The sequence below is a fragment of the Cherax quadricarinatus genome, chromosome 31 (assembly GCF_038502225.1).
Source record: "Cherax quadricarinatus isolate ZL_2023a chromosome 31, ASM3850222v1, whole genome shotgun sequence".
Lineage (NCBI taxonomy): Eukaryota > Metazoa > Arthropoda > Malacostraca > Decapoda > Parastacidae > Cherax > Cherax quadricarinatus.
Window position 1 is genome coordinate 20,175,321 of NC_091322.1, and position 13,333 is coordinate 20,188,653.

The 13,333-nt window shown below is 40.7% G+C and overlaps 1 protein-coding gene across 1 annotated transcript; it reads right to left on the reverse strand.

Annotated features, from left to right (window-relative positions):
- Positions 1-1,053: 1,053 nt before the first annotated feature.
- On the reverse strand, positions 1,054-3,551 carry LOC138853472 (uncharacterized). The gene is made up of 2 exons (XM_070090234.1): positions 1,311-3,551; positions 1,054-1,249 (listed from the first exon to the last, which is right to left on the reverse strand). Exon 1 carries the CDS (start codon positions 3,476-3,478, stop codon positions 2,552-2,554), a length of 927 nt encoding a protein of 308 aa, XP_069946335.1. The 5' UTR covers positions 3,479-3,551; the 3' UTR covers positions 1,054-1,249; positions 1,311-2,551.
- Between the last annotated feature and the right edge of the window lie 9,782 nt (positions 3,552-13,333).

The following is a 13,333-nucleotide window of genomic DNA, read 5'->3' on the forward strand; positions in this document are numbered from 1 at the left end:
ATGTATAGAGTTGAAGAACAACCTGAGGACTCCTATTATTTATGCTTCTTGATATGAAGCCAAGGATTCTATTAGCTTTATTGCGAACACTTATGCACTGTTGTCTTGGTTTCAGATTACTGCTAACCAGAACTCCTAAATCTTTTTCGCAATCCGTAATATTAAGATCTACATTATTTAGTTTATATGTGGCATGGTTATTGTCCTGTCCAACATTTAGAACTTTGCATTTGTCTATATTAAACTGCATCTGCCACTTCTCCGACCACTGCATCAGTCTATTCAAATCTTCCTGGAGTGCTCGAATGTCCTCGTCAGAATGAATTCGACGGCCTATTTTGGTGTCATCGGCAAACTTGCCGATGTCGCTCTTTATGCCCTCATCTATGTCGTTTATGTAGATTGTGAACAGCAGGGGGCCCAACACTGACCCCTGTGGAACACCGCTCGTGACGCTTCCCCACTCTGATTTCTCCCCATTTATGCAAACTCTCTGCTGCCTATTTGTCAACCATGCCTCTATCCAGGAAAAAATTTCTCCTCCTATTCCATGTGCTTTAATTTTCCTCAATAGTCTCTGATGTGGGACCCTGTCAAAAGCCTTACTGAAGTCCATATACACAATATCATATTCATTACCATGATCTACCTCCTCAAATACCTTAGTGAAAAAAGTTAATAAATTCGTAAGGCAGGAACGCCCCTTTGTAAAACCATGCTGAGATTCGTTGATTAATTTATGCTTTTCAAGGTGGCTACGAACTGCCTCGGCAATTATTGATTCCATAAATTTTCCCACTATGGAGGTTAGGCTTATTGGTCTATAGTTCGAAGCTAAGGACCTGTCACCTGTTTTGAAAATAGGTATCACATTTGCCATTTTCCACTTATCTGGCACCATGCCAGTTTGTAGTGATATGTTGAAAAGATTAGCCAAAGGTGTGCTAAGCTCCTCTTTACATTCCTTTAGAACCCTTGCATACAGTTCATCAGGGCCTGGGGATTTGTTAGGTTTTAATTTATCTATTTGCCTAAGGACCATGTCACTTGTGACCCTAATAGTGCACAGTTTATTATCGTCCTGTTCTACATAATTTATCATTACTGGAATATCGCTGGTATCCTCCTGTGTAAAAACTGAGAGGAAGTATGTGTTAAAAATTCTACACATTTCCTTATCACTGTCAGTGAGCTGACCCGAGGAACTTTTGAGTGGGCCTATCTTGTCCCTGATCTTACTTCTGTATACCTGATTATTATTATAATCAAAAAGAAGCGCTAAGCCACAAGGGCTATACAGCTCTGTATACCTGAAAGAATCCTTTTGGGTTAGTCTTCGATTCTCTTGCAACTTTAACCTCATAATCTCTATTTGCTTTTCTAATTCCCTTTTTTATTTCTCTCTTTAACTGAATATATCGATTTCTTAATTGCCCCTCTCCTCTTTTGATTTGCCTATATATGCCTCTCTTTTGACCAATCAGATATTTTAATCTATTGTTCATCCATTTAGGATCATTTTTGTTTGATCTGATTTCCCTATTTGGAACATAATTTGACTGAGCAGCTAGAACTATGCCCTGGAAAGCATCATATCGGCAACCATCACCACCTACCTGACCCTTAGTCAGGTCATTCCAGTTCAGCCCACCTAAGTAATTTTTCAGTCCTATGAAATCAGCCAAGCGAAAGTCAGGGACGGAGACTTGATTGCCATTATTAGGGGAATTCCATGATATGTTAAAACTGAGTGATTTGTGATCACTCTCCCCAAGCTCATCATTAACCTCAAGATTATTAATTAGTGTTTCCCTACTGGCAAGAACCAAGTCAAGGAGGTTATTTCCCCTAGTTGGCTCTGTCACAAACTGTTTTAAAAAACAATCCTGGATCGTATCAAGAAAGTCACCCGACTCTAAATTTCCTGTCAAATTGCTCCAGTCAATCTGTCTATAGTTGAAATCTCCCATTAGCACAACATTTTCGTATGTAGATGCCTTACGAATTTCGTCCCATAGAAGTTTACTGCACTCCCTATCAAGATTTGGGGCCCTGTAAATCACACCCAAAATTAGTTTTTCTCGGCCCTCGAGAAGCTGTAACCAAACAGATTCAGTGGCTGACGCTTCTAATTTAATATCTTGTCTAACACAACAATTTAAATTGTCTCTGACATACATCGCTACTCCACCACCTTTCCTGTTGACCCTGTCAGTGTGGAATAATTTATAGCCTTGTATGTGACATTCAGAGGGCATCTCTCTATCTTTCAGATTGAGCCAGGTCTCTGTTATAGCAATAATATCTATGTTTCCTGCACTTGCAATTAATCTTAGCTCATCTATCTTATTTCTAACACTCCTGCTATTAGTATAGTAAACCTTAAGGGAGCTAGTCCCTTGCTGCCCTCTGCTGTCCCCCTTTGTTTGCTGACCTGTTCTATTGTCTTTATTTATAACTTCATGCTGAATGCCTTTTATACATTTACTGTTTCCAACCCTAGTGTTGCAACCTGCTTGTTTCCCACACACACCCATACCTCTATCTTCCATCAGTTTAAAATCATAGGCATTTCACCAATGGCCTTCTCAATCGAGTCTGCAAGTGCTACCACCCCTGCCCCAGAGAGATGAACCCCATCCCTTGCATACATATCATGTTTGCCATAAAAGTTGTTCCAGTTGTCAATGAATGGGATTGCAAGTTCCTTGCAGTATCTGTCTAGCCAGCAATTTACACCAATTGCCCTAGACAACCATTCATTTCCTACTCCCCTTCTAGGCAAGATGCTACATATGATTGGGATCCCTCCCTTAGACTTAATGAAATCTATAGCTGACCTGTACTTATCTAGCAGCTCTTCTCTCCTACCCTTCCCAATATCATTTCCACCAGCACTGAGACAGATAATGGGCTTGTTCCCATTACCTGACATGATATTATCCAGTCTGTTGACAATGTCCCCAACACCAGCTCCAGGGAAGCACACTCTATCTCTCATCTTCTTATTCCTATTACAAAAAGCACGATCAACATATCTTACCTGAGAGTCACCAACCACAAGAATGCGCTTACCTTCATTAGCAGGGGCAGTAGTACCCTTACCTTCACTGGCCACTGAAGTACATTCATCCTGGAGAACAGAGAAGCGATTTCCTACCTTCAGATCTGCACTCTTAACTTTCCTTACTCTGATGCGCCTCCCATTACTGTGAACAACTCGCCACTTGTAGCAGGTGCTGGGCTGCACCTCACTGCTGGTAGCCGTTGCTACCACCCCACCTACAGCCTCCTCACAGTGAGAGACAGACTGCACCTCACTGCTAGAAGCCTCATTCCCCACATCTCCAACCACCTCACACTCTCTCCCAGGCCCATTGAGGTGGACCTTCAGCCTCCTAATCTCCTCCTGGAGAAGCAAGACCTCCTCCTTCAACTCTCCAACCTCAGCTTTTAAAACACTGTAGAAGCAAGCCATGCTTTGTAACCGTCCACGCTAATCCCCAAGCAGCTCAGGGTCTGTGACCTCACGTGACGACTGACCACTGAACACTGGCACCTCTTCCTCCAGGTTTCCCACGAGATCATTTCAAGTTCTTTCAGTCTTCTTTTGTAATTCATTTTTTTTTACCTTTAAGATTTAATTTGTAGGATATCTGGTTGTTACCCATAGTGAGTGCACAATCCAATATACAAATCGCCACATATTGAGATCATGACAGCGTGTGAATAAGAAGTTGTCTGACAGAGTTGTCTGGCAGAGTTGTCTGACAGATACTTGACCACCTGACAGACTCTTTAGATTAACGTTGCGGTTATTAAATTAACCAATACTACTGCATTATTTTTAATTAATGATTTCATTTTAAGAGTGGGTGTCATTTTGGCTCAACTTGGGAGAATGATATACAACCCAGAGTATAATTTTACCGTTCTCATCACTGAGAACTTCTGCTGGTGAACTTCCCTCCGCTTCCTAGGATTAAACTTGATTACCTTCCATTCCATAGGTGGTTTCAGAGCTTCACCATTAATGTAAATATAATAATAATACCCACTAACTCTTCCACTTTTTTACGAGTTGTAAAAGTGGAAGGAAGATTGTGGAATACATACATGAGAGTGAAACAATGAGACAGGACGTGCTGGCGTGACTCAAACACAAAATATCGTTAATGAAATGATCTTACCAAGACGTATATAGCCACGCTGAGGATACCCTAAGAAAAGTCTATCGCGTTGCGCAAGCCAATTCCAATTTCTGGAGGGATCGCTAGAGTAAGCCATTCCCTGCTGAGGATAAACCTAAGTATCTAGTGTATGAGATACACCAGTTTGTTGTTGTTGTTGGTGGTGGTGGGGGTAGTGGTGGTGGTAGTGGTGGTGGGGGTAGTGGTGGTGGTAGTGGCGGTGGGGGTAGTGGAGGTGGTGGTAGTGGAGGTGGTGGTAGTGGAGGTGAGGGTAGTGGAGGTGGTGGTAGTGGAGGTGAGGGTAGTGGAGGTGGGGGTAGTGGAGGTGAGGGTAGTGGAGGTGGTGGTAGTGGAGGTGAGGGTAGTGGTGGTTGGGGTTGTGGTGATGGGGGTAGTGGTGGTAGTGGAGGTGGGGTAGTGGTGTCGCAGTTGCTTGTTATATTGCTATTGGGCTTAGCATTCTTTTTATTGTTCAAGCAGACTGTTCTGGTTGCCAGTCAGTCAAGAAGTTAGTTTATTTGAGGACTTTGTCAGCCACTTGTTTAAGTCTAGTCGAGTCGTGAGACATAGCGAACTACTTAGAGCACTTACACACATACATACTTACTTTTACATATTTGTAATATCTTATTAAATGTTAATGTACCAGACGGTACTTAAGAATTATAAATGTGATATGTGCTTTCAGCACAATAATATTGTACTTGAGAGAAGTGATATTATTTTGATTACTGTGATTAATTTAATTTAATTTAATTTGATAATATACCTCTAGACTTAATAAATTTATTAAATTTTAATTTCTCTAGTTAGTAGCCTACCAGTTGTAATCCTGAAGCACTATTGAATCATACTGATTTCTAATGGATAATTGGACAAGGATACTGACTACTTGTTACGAAAACCCAGTAACAGGCTGGATGCTAGAAGGGCAGTCCTTTCTAGTGTTCACTGGAGATCTCTAAGCTTTTAGAATCGCGTTTTTTGTAACAAATGGGGGCCTGTCCGGGATGCTCTTGATTCAAGGTGTTGGAGAAGTTGTCCAGTTTGACATACTAGTAACTCTATGATCAAACACTTTGAGTACTTTCCTAATCTGAAGACTTTGAGTTTAGTCTTGTACAACATACCAGGTGGATGTATGTACCTGACTGAGTCTCTTGATCCAAGGAGATGGAAATACTGTTTATGAGTTCTAACTCTAAGACAACCAACACTAAAATTCCTATCAGGATTATAGTTTCCCATAATCACTCTCTCGTAGTACATTTATTTTCGTGATGTATGCCAAAGTGAAACAGTTAATTGATACTCTGACTTTGTCTGAGATATTAAAACTTCAGACGTGTTGGCAAGTAGCCAAATATCTCGGTGTGACATATAACAGGAATTACACCGCAGAAACTGTCAGAGCATTAATTAAAGATATATTGTTTCCTGCTCATACAGAGATGTCTGATTATGATTCAGATTCAGAAAGTCTAGTGTCACAATTACGAAGTATGACTCTATTTGATGAAGAAGAAAGAGCAACTACGGCAGAAGTGTCTGAGCCTAGTGAACCTCCGCTCACACCTTCCCTCCTCACTGACACAATAGTAGAGAGTGTAGCTGGTAGGATGATGCAACCACATACTATTACAGTGTATGCAACACCTGTATCTACTTATCCTAGACCAGATCTAGACACTCTAGAGACGGCTGGACGAAGTGTCCGACCTAAGGACCGTCCAGACCACGTTAGATTCCTTACTCCTCCATTACCTACTGGTCCTATCTCTCAGGAACAGTTTGAGAGGTTTGAACGCCTCATTATGTTGCAGACTGCACAAATAGAGGCACAGAGGAAGTTGAACGAAGAAGATTTCCAAAGAGAAAATGTTCATCTGGGAAGACAACAGACTGATAGATCACAGGACACATTTAATGTGCAGAAAGCTGCATCAATGGTTCCTAAGTTTTTTGAGAGTGACTTAGACACCTATTTTGATGTGTTAGAGAACCAGGCACGTGCTATGAACTGGCCACGTAAGCACTGGGCAACATTGTTGCATACAGCTTTGACAGGAAGAGCTCAAACTTGTACTGCTGCTTTACCATTTGCCAAGTACATTAGTTATGACGCTGTCAAGCAAACTATTCTAGAGACATATAACTTGTTACCTGTAAGTTATCAAAGCGCATTTCGTACGTTACAACGACGACAAGATCAAACTTGTGTAGAGTTTGCTCGTGAGAAAAAAGTTGCATTTGAGAGATGGTCTAGAGCTGCCAAGTATAACAACTACGACAGTCTTGTTCAGTTGTTACTACACGAAGAGTTTAACAACTGTATGTCTGTTGACATACAAGAATATCTGATCGATCATACTACCTCGGATATTCTGGAAACTGCAGCATTAGCAGACAATTATGAGATTTCTCACAAACTTGTATGTACTAAAAAACAGAAAAACAATGTAACTAAAAATTGTCCCAGAAGTTGGCAACCTAAATCAGCTGCTCATTGCCAGCCTGATGTACCTGCTACTGTATTTCTCGTACCTTTACCAGGAAAACTCACAATCCTGAATCTGTCTCTGTTACTAGACAGAAATCTGATATCGAGAAGAAGAAAGTTAAATGCACCTATTGTAACAGAAAAGGACATGCTAGAGAGTATTGCTATAAGTTAGAAAGAGATACCAGAAACAGTCGTGCGGCTGGTGCCCCCACACAAGTCGTATCCTCTTCCGAGCAACAAAGGCACCAAAATCCTAGTAATACCTCTGATCCTACTGTTTTAGATAATATTACTCAGAACAGATGACTAGCATCAGAAAGTGTATCTGACGAAAAGATTCATTCAGCCATGAGTCCTTACTTTTCGAGCGGTAAAGTAGGATTTGACGAATCACATCTAACTAAGATAGTTACTTTCAGAGACACTGGCAGTTATCTCACGTTATTGAGAGAAGATGTACTGCCCATAACTGATGATACCTATTGCAAGATAGATGTATTGTTAGAAGCCTATGGTGGGGCTGTTATAAAAGTACCTCTTCACAAAGTTTATATTCAAAGAAGCTATTATACTGGTTATATTTCAGTGGGTATATCCAGTGGTGTATTTCCCATCAGGTCAGTGGACTTGTTGATAGGGAACGATATCCTTCATGCTGGTATATGTAAAGAACCACTTGTGATTGATAATAACACTGATGATAATTATGCCATTGAAGCTTGTAGAGAGAAACCTATTTTATTTTCTCTCAGCGCAATTACTAGAGCTATGTCAAAGATACAACAAACATACTTGTCTCCTGTTGAGTTAGTTGATGACAATGATTTGGGGTTGAATATGTTGTTTAGTGACGCTCTGCGCCCAGGTCATCAACCTAGTCAGGACACAACTGACGTTAAATTTCTAACTCATGATGATTTAATCAAGGATCAGTTTGTTGATCAGTCACTGGAAAGACTGAGAGATATAGCAGTTACTGAGAGTGAAGCAAAGGATCTTGATAATTGTTACTATTATAGTAACGGTGTACTGATGGAGAAAAATACATGCAAGTTGCCAGCTGATAGTGTTTCCACCACAGTCAAGCATCTCGTAGTGTTACCAGATACATTTCGTGAACAAGCCATTGATTTTGCTCACAATAGTCCCATAGGAGGACATTTGGGTGTCAAGAAGACACTCGGTAAACTGGCAAAACATTTTACTTGGCCAAAGATGAAGGAAACAGCAGCTGATCATGTCCGACGTTGCCACGTGTGTCAAGTGACAGGCAAGCCAGCACACACACCTCCACCTGCGCCTCTCATTCCTATCACCGTGGATGGTGAACCATTCTCACGTCTTATTATTGATTGTGTTGGTCCTTTGCCTAGAACCAAACTAGGAAACCAATACTTATTTACTATTATGGACGCTGCAACACGCTATCCCGAAGCTATTCCTATGAGAAAAATTAATGCTCGTGCTAGTGTGAGAGCACTGATGAAATTTTTCTCCCAGGTTGGATTGCCATGAGAGATACAATCAGATCAGGGATCTAACTTCACTTCTAAGATCTTTCGAGAAGCATTATCCCACCTAGGAATAAAGTCTGTACTTTCAACCAGTTATCATCCACAGTCACAAGGGGCTCTAGAGAGATTTCATCAGACACTGAAGTCCATGATGAGAGCTTATTGTGAACATTTTTCTAGAGACTGGGATGAGGGTATACCTTTTCTTCTGTTCGCTATGAGAGAAAGTGAGCAAGAAAGTCTCGGATTTAGTCCATTTGAATTAATATTCGGACACCAAGTGCGTGGTCCTCTCGCAGTGTTGAAAGACGTGTGGACAGGAAAATCAAATCCATCATTGAGTACTTCACCTTCATTAATGCAACAACATTTGACAGCCGCTAGAGAGCTAGCTTCGAAAAACCTAGTTTCAGCCCAAGCTAGAATGAAGCAACATTATGACAAGCGTGCTGATCTCTCGTTCTTTTAAAGCAGGAGATAAGGTGATGGCTAGGAAATTAGTACCAGGTCATGCTCTACAAGCCAGGTATGATGGTCCCCTGGAAGTAGTGAAAAGACTTAGCAACGTAAATTATTTGGTACGTACGCCTGGGAAAAAGAAATCTAATCATGTGTACCATGTTAACCAGCTTAAGGCATACTACGCTAGTCCTCTACCTACTACTTCTATTCTTCCTAGGACAGAGGAAGAAAACGTCAGTCTACCTGACATCTCTAGAGGCATAGAGGTTCGTTTAGAAAATTCAATGACTCTACAATCACTAGACGATTTTCTTAGTAACCTTGGGATTGATAAATCTGGTGATATTAAAAACATGATTTTGCATTTCCCTGAATTGTTCAGTGATGTTCCTAAACGTTGTACTCTAGGTGTGCATGACGTAGACGTACAGGGAGCATCACCCATTAAGCAATCACCATATAGGATGAGTCCAACAAAGCATAGAGCATTGAGAGAAGAGGTTGATTTTCTGTTGTCTCACGGACTTTTTGAGCGCAGTAAAAGTCCATGGGCATCTCCCTGTATTTTAGTGCCTAAACCTGACGGTAGTTTCAGGATGTGCACTGATTACAGGAAAGTGAACTCTGTCACCTTGCCTGATGGTTATCCTCTATCTCGCATTGACGACCTTATTGACCGTGTGTCAGGAGCCCAGTTTATCAGCCGTTTAGATCTCTTACGAGGCTGTTATCAAGTCCCGCTTACTGAACGTGCTCAAGAAATATCTGTTTTTACTGTTCAAGATGGATTGTTTAACTACCTCGTCACCCCCTTCGGCCTATGTAACGCGGCTTCTTCATTCCAACGTATAATGAACGAGTTGACCCACAACTTAGAAGGAGTAGAAGCCTACCTTGACGACTTAGTGGTGTACAGTGACGAGTGGGAACAGCACTTGACGCGTCTCAGAGCATTGTTTGAGAGACTGGCGCACTACAACTTCACTGTTAACTTAGCTAAATGTAGTTTTGGTCAAGCCAAGATTACCTATCTAGGCTTTTGTATCGGCCAAGGTGAGGTTGCTCCTATTGAGGCTAAGGTTCGTGCAATTTCTGAATTTCCAGTGCCACAGGATAGGAAGGGAGTACAGAGATTCCTGGGTATGGCAGGATATTATCGCAGGTTCTGTCAAAACTTTTCTCAGATTGCAGCTCCTCTCACTGAGTTTACTAGTAGCAAAGTTCAGTTCAACTGGACTAGAGATTGCTCAGACTCGTTCAAAAGGTTAATTAAAGCGCTTGCTATCCTCTGCTCCTGTGTTGAAAATTCCTAATTTCAATCTTCCCTTCTTTTTACATATAGATGCGAGTGGCTATGCAGTGGGTGCTGTGCTACTCCAACAGTCAACATCCACTGACATTCTCCATCCTATATGTTACTATTCATCTAAACTTAAACGACACCAGAAAAATTATGCCACTATTGAGAAAGAGGCTCTAGCTCTTGTGGTGTCCTTGGAACATTTTGACGTGTATTTGGGAACTTCCCCATTTAAAATTAACGTTTTTTCAGACCACAATCCACTCGCTTATATTAACACTATGAAAAGTAAAAACGCTAGGATCATGAGGTGGGCCCTCAGAATCCAACCTTATTCTATTAGTATAAAACACATAAGTGGTCATTGTAATGTAATTGCTGACGCTCTGTCACGTCCTTAATAATTATCAGTTACATTAAATTAACGTAATTTTAATGCCCAAATACCTTTTGTTACTTGCTATGTCAAATTCAGTAAAGTAACTTAATCCCTCCAGCCCATATTAACTATGTATACTCATGTCATGTCTAATTATTATATTTATATATTCACAGTATTGTTGTGTATGAGGAGGAGACATAAGCTGAGTGATGAGTGGGTAGTGTGGTGTGGGCGATGTTACTGCGTGTGGCGCAACACTGTCCTGCCGCAGACCCCTCCCACCCTCACTACACTCCTTAAGCTGTTTCATACTCAGATGTCCATATTGCATAGCATTCCACAACCACTACTTAAGAGTGGAATGCAGTCTCCTCTACTATGATCGAGCCTTATCGTGCCCTACTTGTCTACGCTATCCTGTTTCTACACTGATGTACATAACCACGAGTATGCAGAGATACGATACTGTACTGCCCTAGTACTAGGGGGCATATCCTAGTGACGGACGCTGTGAAATTGTAGAGGTGCTTGGCACAAGAGAGACTCTGATTAATATTTATATTAAATTGTATTGATATGAGTAATCAGTAATAATGTGAAAGACATTAATGCAACTCCTAGTGCGACTGTCTGTCGTGTTGGGGGGGGGGGGTGTTGCAACCCCTGAATGGGTTGCAATGATTATTATGTATATATATAATTATTATCTTTTCATTTAATTTTATATTGCTTATATTTGCGATAATAGCTAAATCGTAAATGTATTGCTTTATATTGTTATTTGACGTAGCTTCCTTTGTTAGGTAGGATGTAACATATTATGTGCTCAGTTCAAGTCTCGATTGTCTAACTACTGTAATTATCGCTTGTGGCTCGTTAGACTGCCGGCTTCTCGTTGTTGCTGGGCGACAGCTGTCCACGGAGCTATCACGTGATCGAGGGGGGGTGTCCTCACCTCGCCTGAAGTATTCAGTCTGGTCTAGACTCTCTTGGTGGTTGGACAGATTGTCTCATTATTCTTGTTAGTTCTGTAGAACTCTGTTCACAGAACATTGTATAGACTTAGTGATTTTCGACGTTGTACTGAGGTTGTGTGTCACATAGACACTCGAAACATCTCAGGTCCTGAGCTATAACTTCTCAGTTAACTTGTACTGGTATCTGTGTATTATCACAGTCAGGGATTTTCTCATGCTGAACTTAGACTCAGTATTATGGGAGTTTTGTGACTTTTGTGGAGGATCTGCAGATGGTCCCTACTTAGTGTCGTTATATTATCTCCTTGTTCCTGATTCTGTGTCGCAGTTGCTTGTTATATTGCTATTGGGCTTAGCATTCTTTTTATTGTTCAAGCAGACTGTTCTGGTTGCCAGTCGGTCAAGAAGTTAGTTTATTTGAGGACTTTGTCAGTCACTTGTTTAAGTCTAGTCGAGTCGTGAGACATAGCGAACTACTTAGAGCACTTACACACATACATACTTACTTTTACATATTTGTAATATCTTATTAAATGTTAATGTACCAGACGGTACTTAAGAATTATAAATGTGATATGTGCTTTCAGCACAATAATATTGTACTTGAGAGAAGTGATATTATTTTGATTACTGTGATTAATTTAATTTAATTTAATTTGATAATATACCTCTAGACTTAATAAATTTATTAAATTTTAATTTCTCTAGTTAGTAGCCTACCAGTTGTAATCCTGAAGCACTACTGAATCATACTGATTTCTAATGGATAATTGGACAAGGATACTGACTACTTGTTACGAAAACCCAGTAACAGGCTGGATGCTAGAAGGGCAGTCCTTTCTAGTGTTCACTGGAGATCTCTAAGCTTTTAGAATCGCGTTTTTTGTAACACTGATGATACTACTACTGCTGCTACTGTTACTGATGATGTTACTACTGCTGCTACTGATGATACTACTACTGCTGCTACTGTTACTGATGATGTTACTACTGCTGCTACTGATGATACTACTACTGCTGCTACTGATACTGATGATATTACTACTGCTACTACTGTTACTGATGATACTACTACTGCTGCTACTGTTACTGATGATACTACTACTGCTGCTACTGTTACTGATTATACTACTGCTGCTGCTACTGTTACTGATGATACTACTACTTCTGCTACTGTTACTGATGATACCACTACTGCTGCTACTGTTACTGATGATACTACTACTACTGCTGCTACTGTTACTGATGATACTACTACTGCTGCTACTGTTACTGATTATACTACTACTGCTGCTACTGTTACTGATGATACTACTACTTCTGCTACTGTTACTGATGATACTACTACTCCTGCTACTGCTACTGATGATACTACTACTGCTGCTACTGTTACTGATGGTACCTCTACTGCTGCTACTGTTACTGATGATACTACTGCTGCTGCTACTGTTACTGATGATACTACTACTGCTGCTACTGTTACTGATGATACTACTGCTGCTGCTACTGTTACTGATGATACTGCTGCTGCTGCTGCTGCTACTGTTACTGATGATACTACTACTCCTGCTACTGATGATACTACTACTGCTGCTACTGTTACTGATGATACTACTACTGTTATTGATGATACTACTACTGCTGCTACTGTTACTGATGATACCACTACTGCTGCTACTGTTACTGATGATACTACTACTGCTGCTACTGTTACTGATGATACTACTACTTCTGCTACTGTTACTGATGATACTACTACTCCTGCTACTGATGATACTACTACTGCTGCTACTGTTACTGATGATACTACTACTGTTATTGATGATACTACTACTGCTGCTACTGTTACTGATGATACCACTACTGCTGCTACTGTTACTGATGATACTACTACTGCTGCTACTGTTACTGATGATACTACTACTTCTGCTACTGTTACTGATGATACTACTACTGCTACTACTGTTACTGATGATACTACTACTGCTGCTACTGTTACTGATGA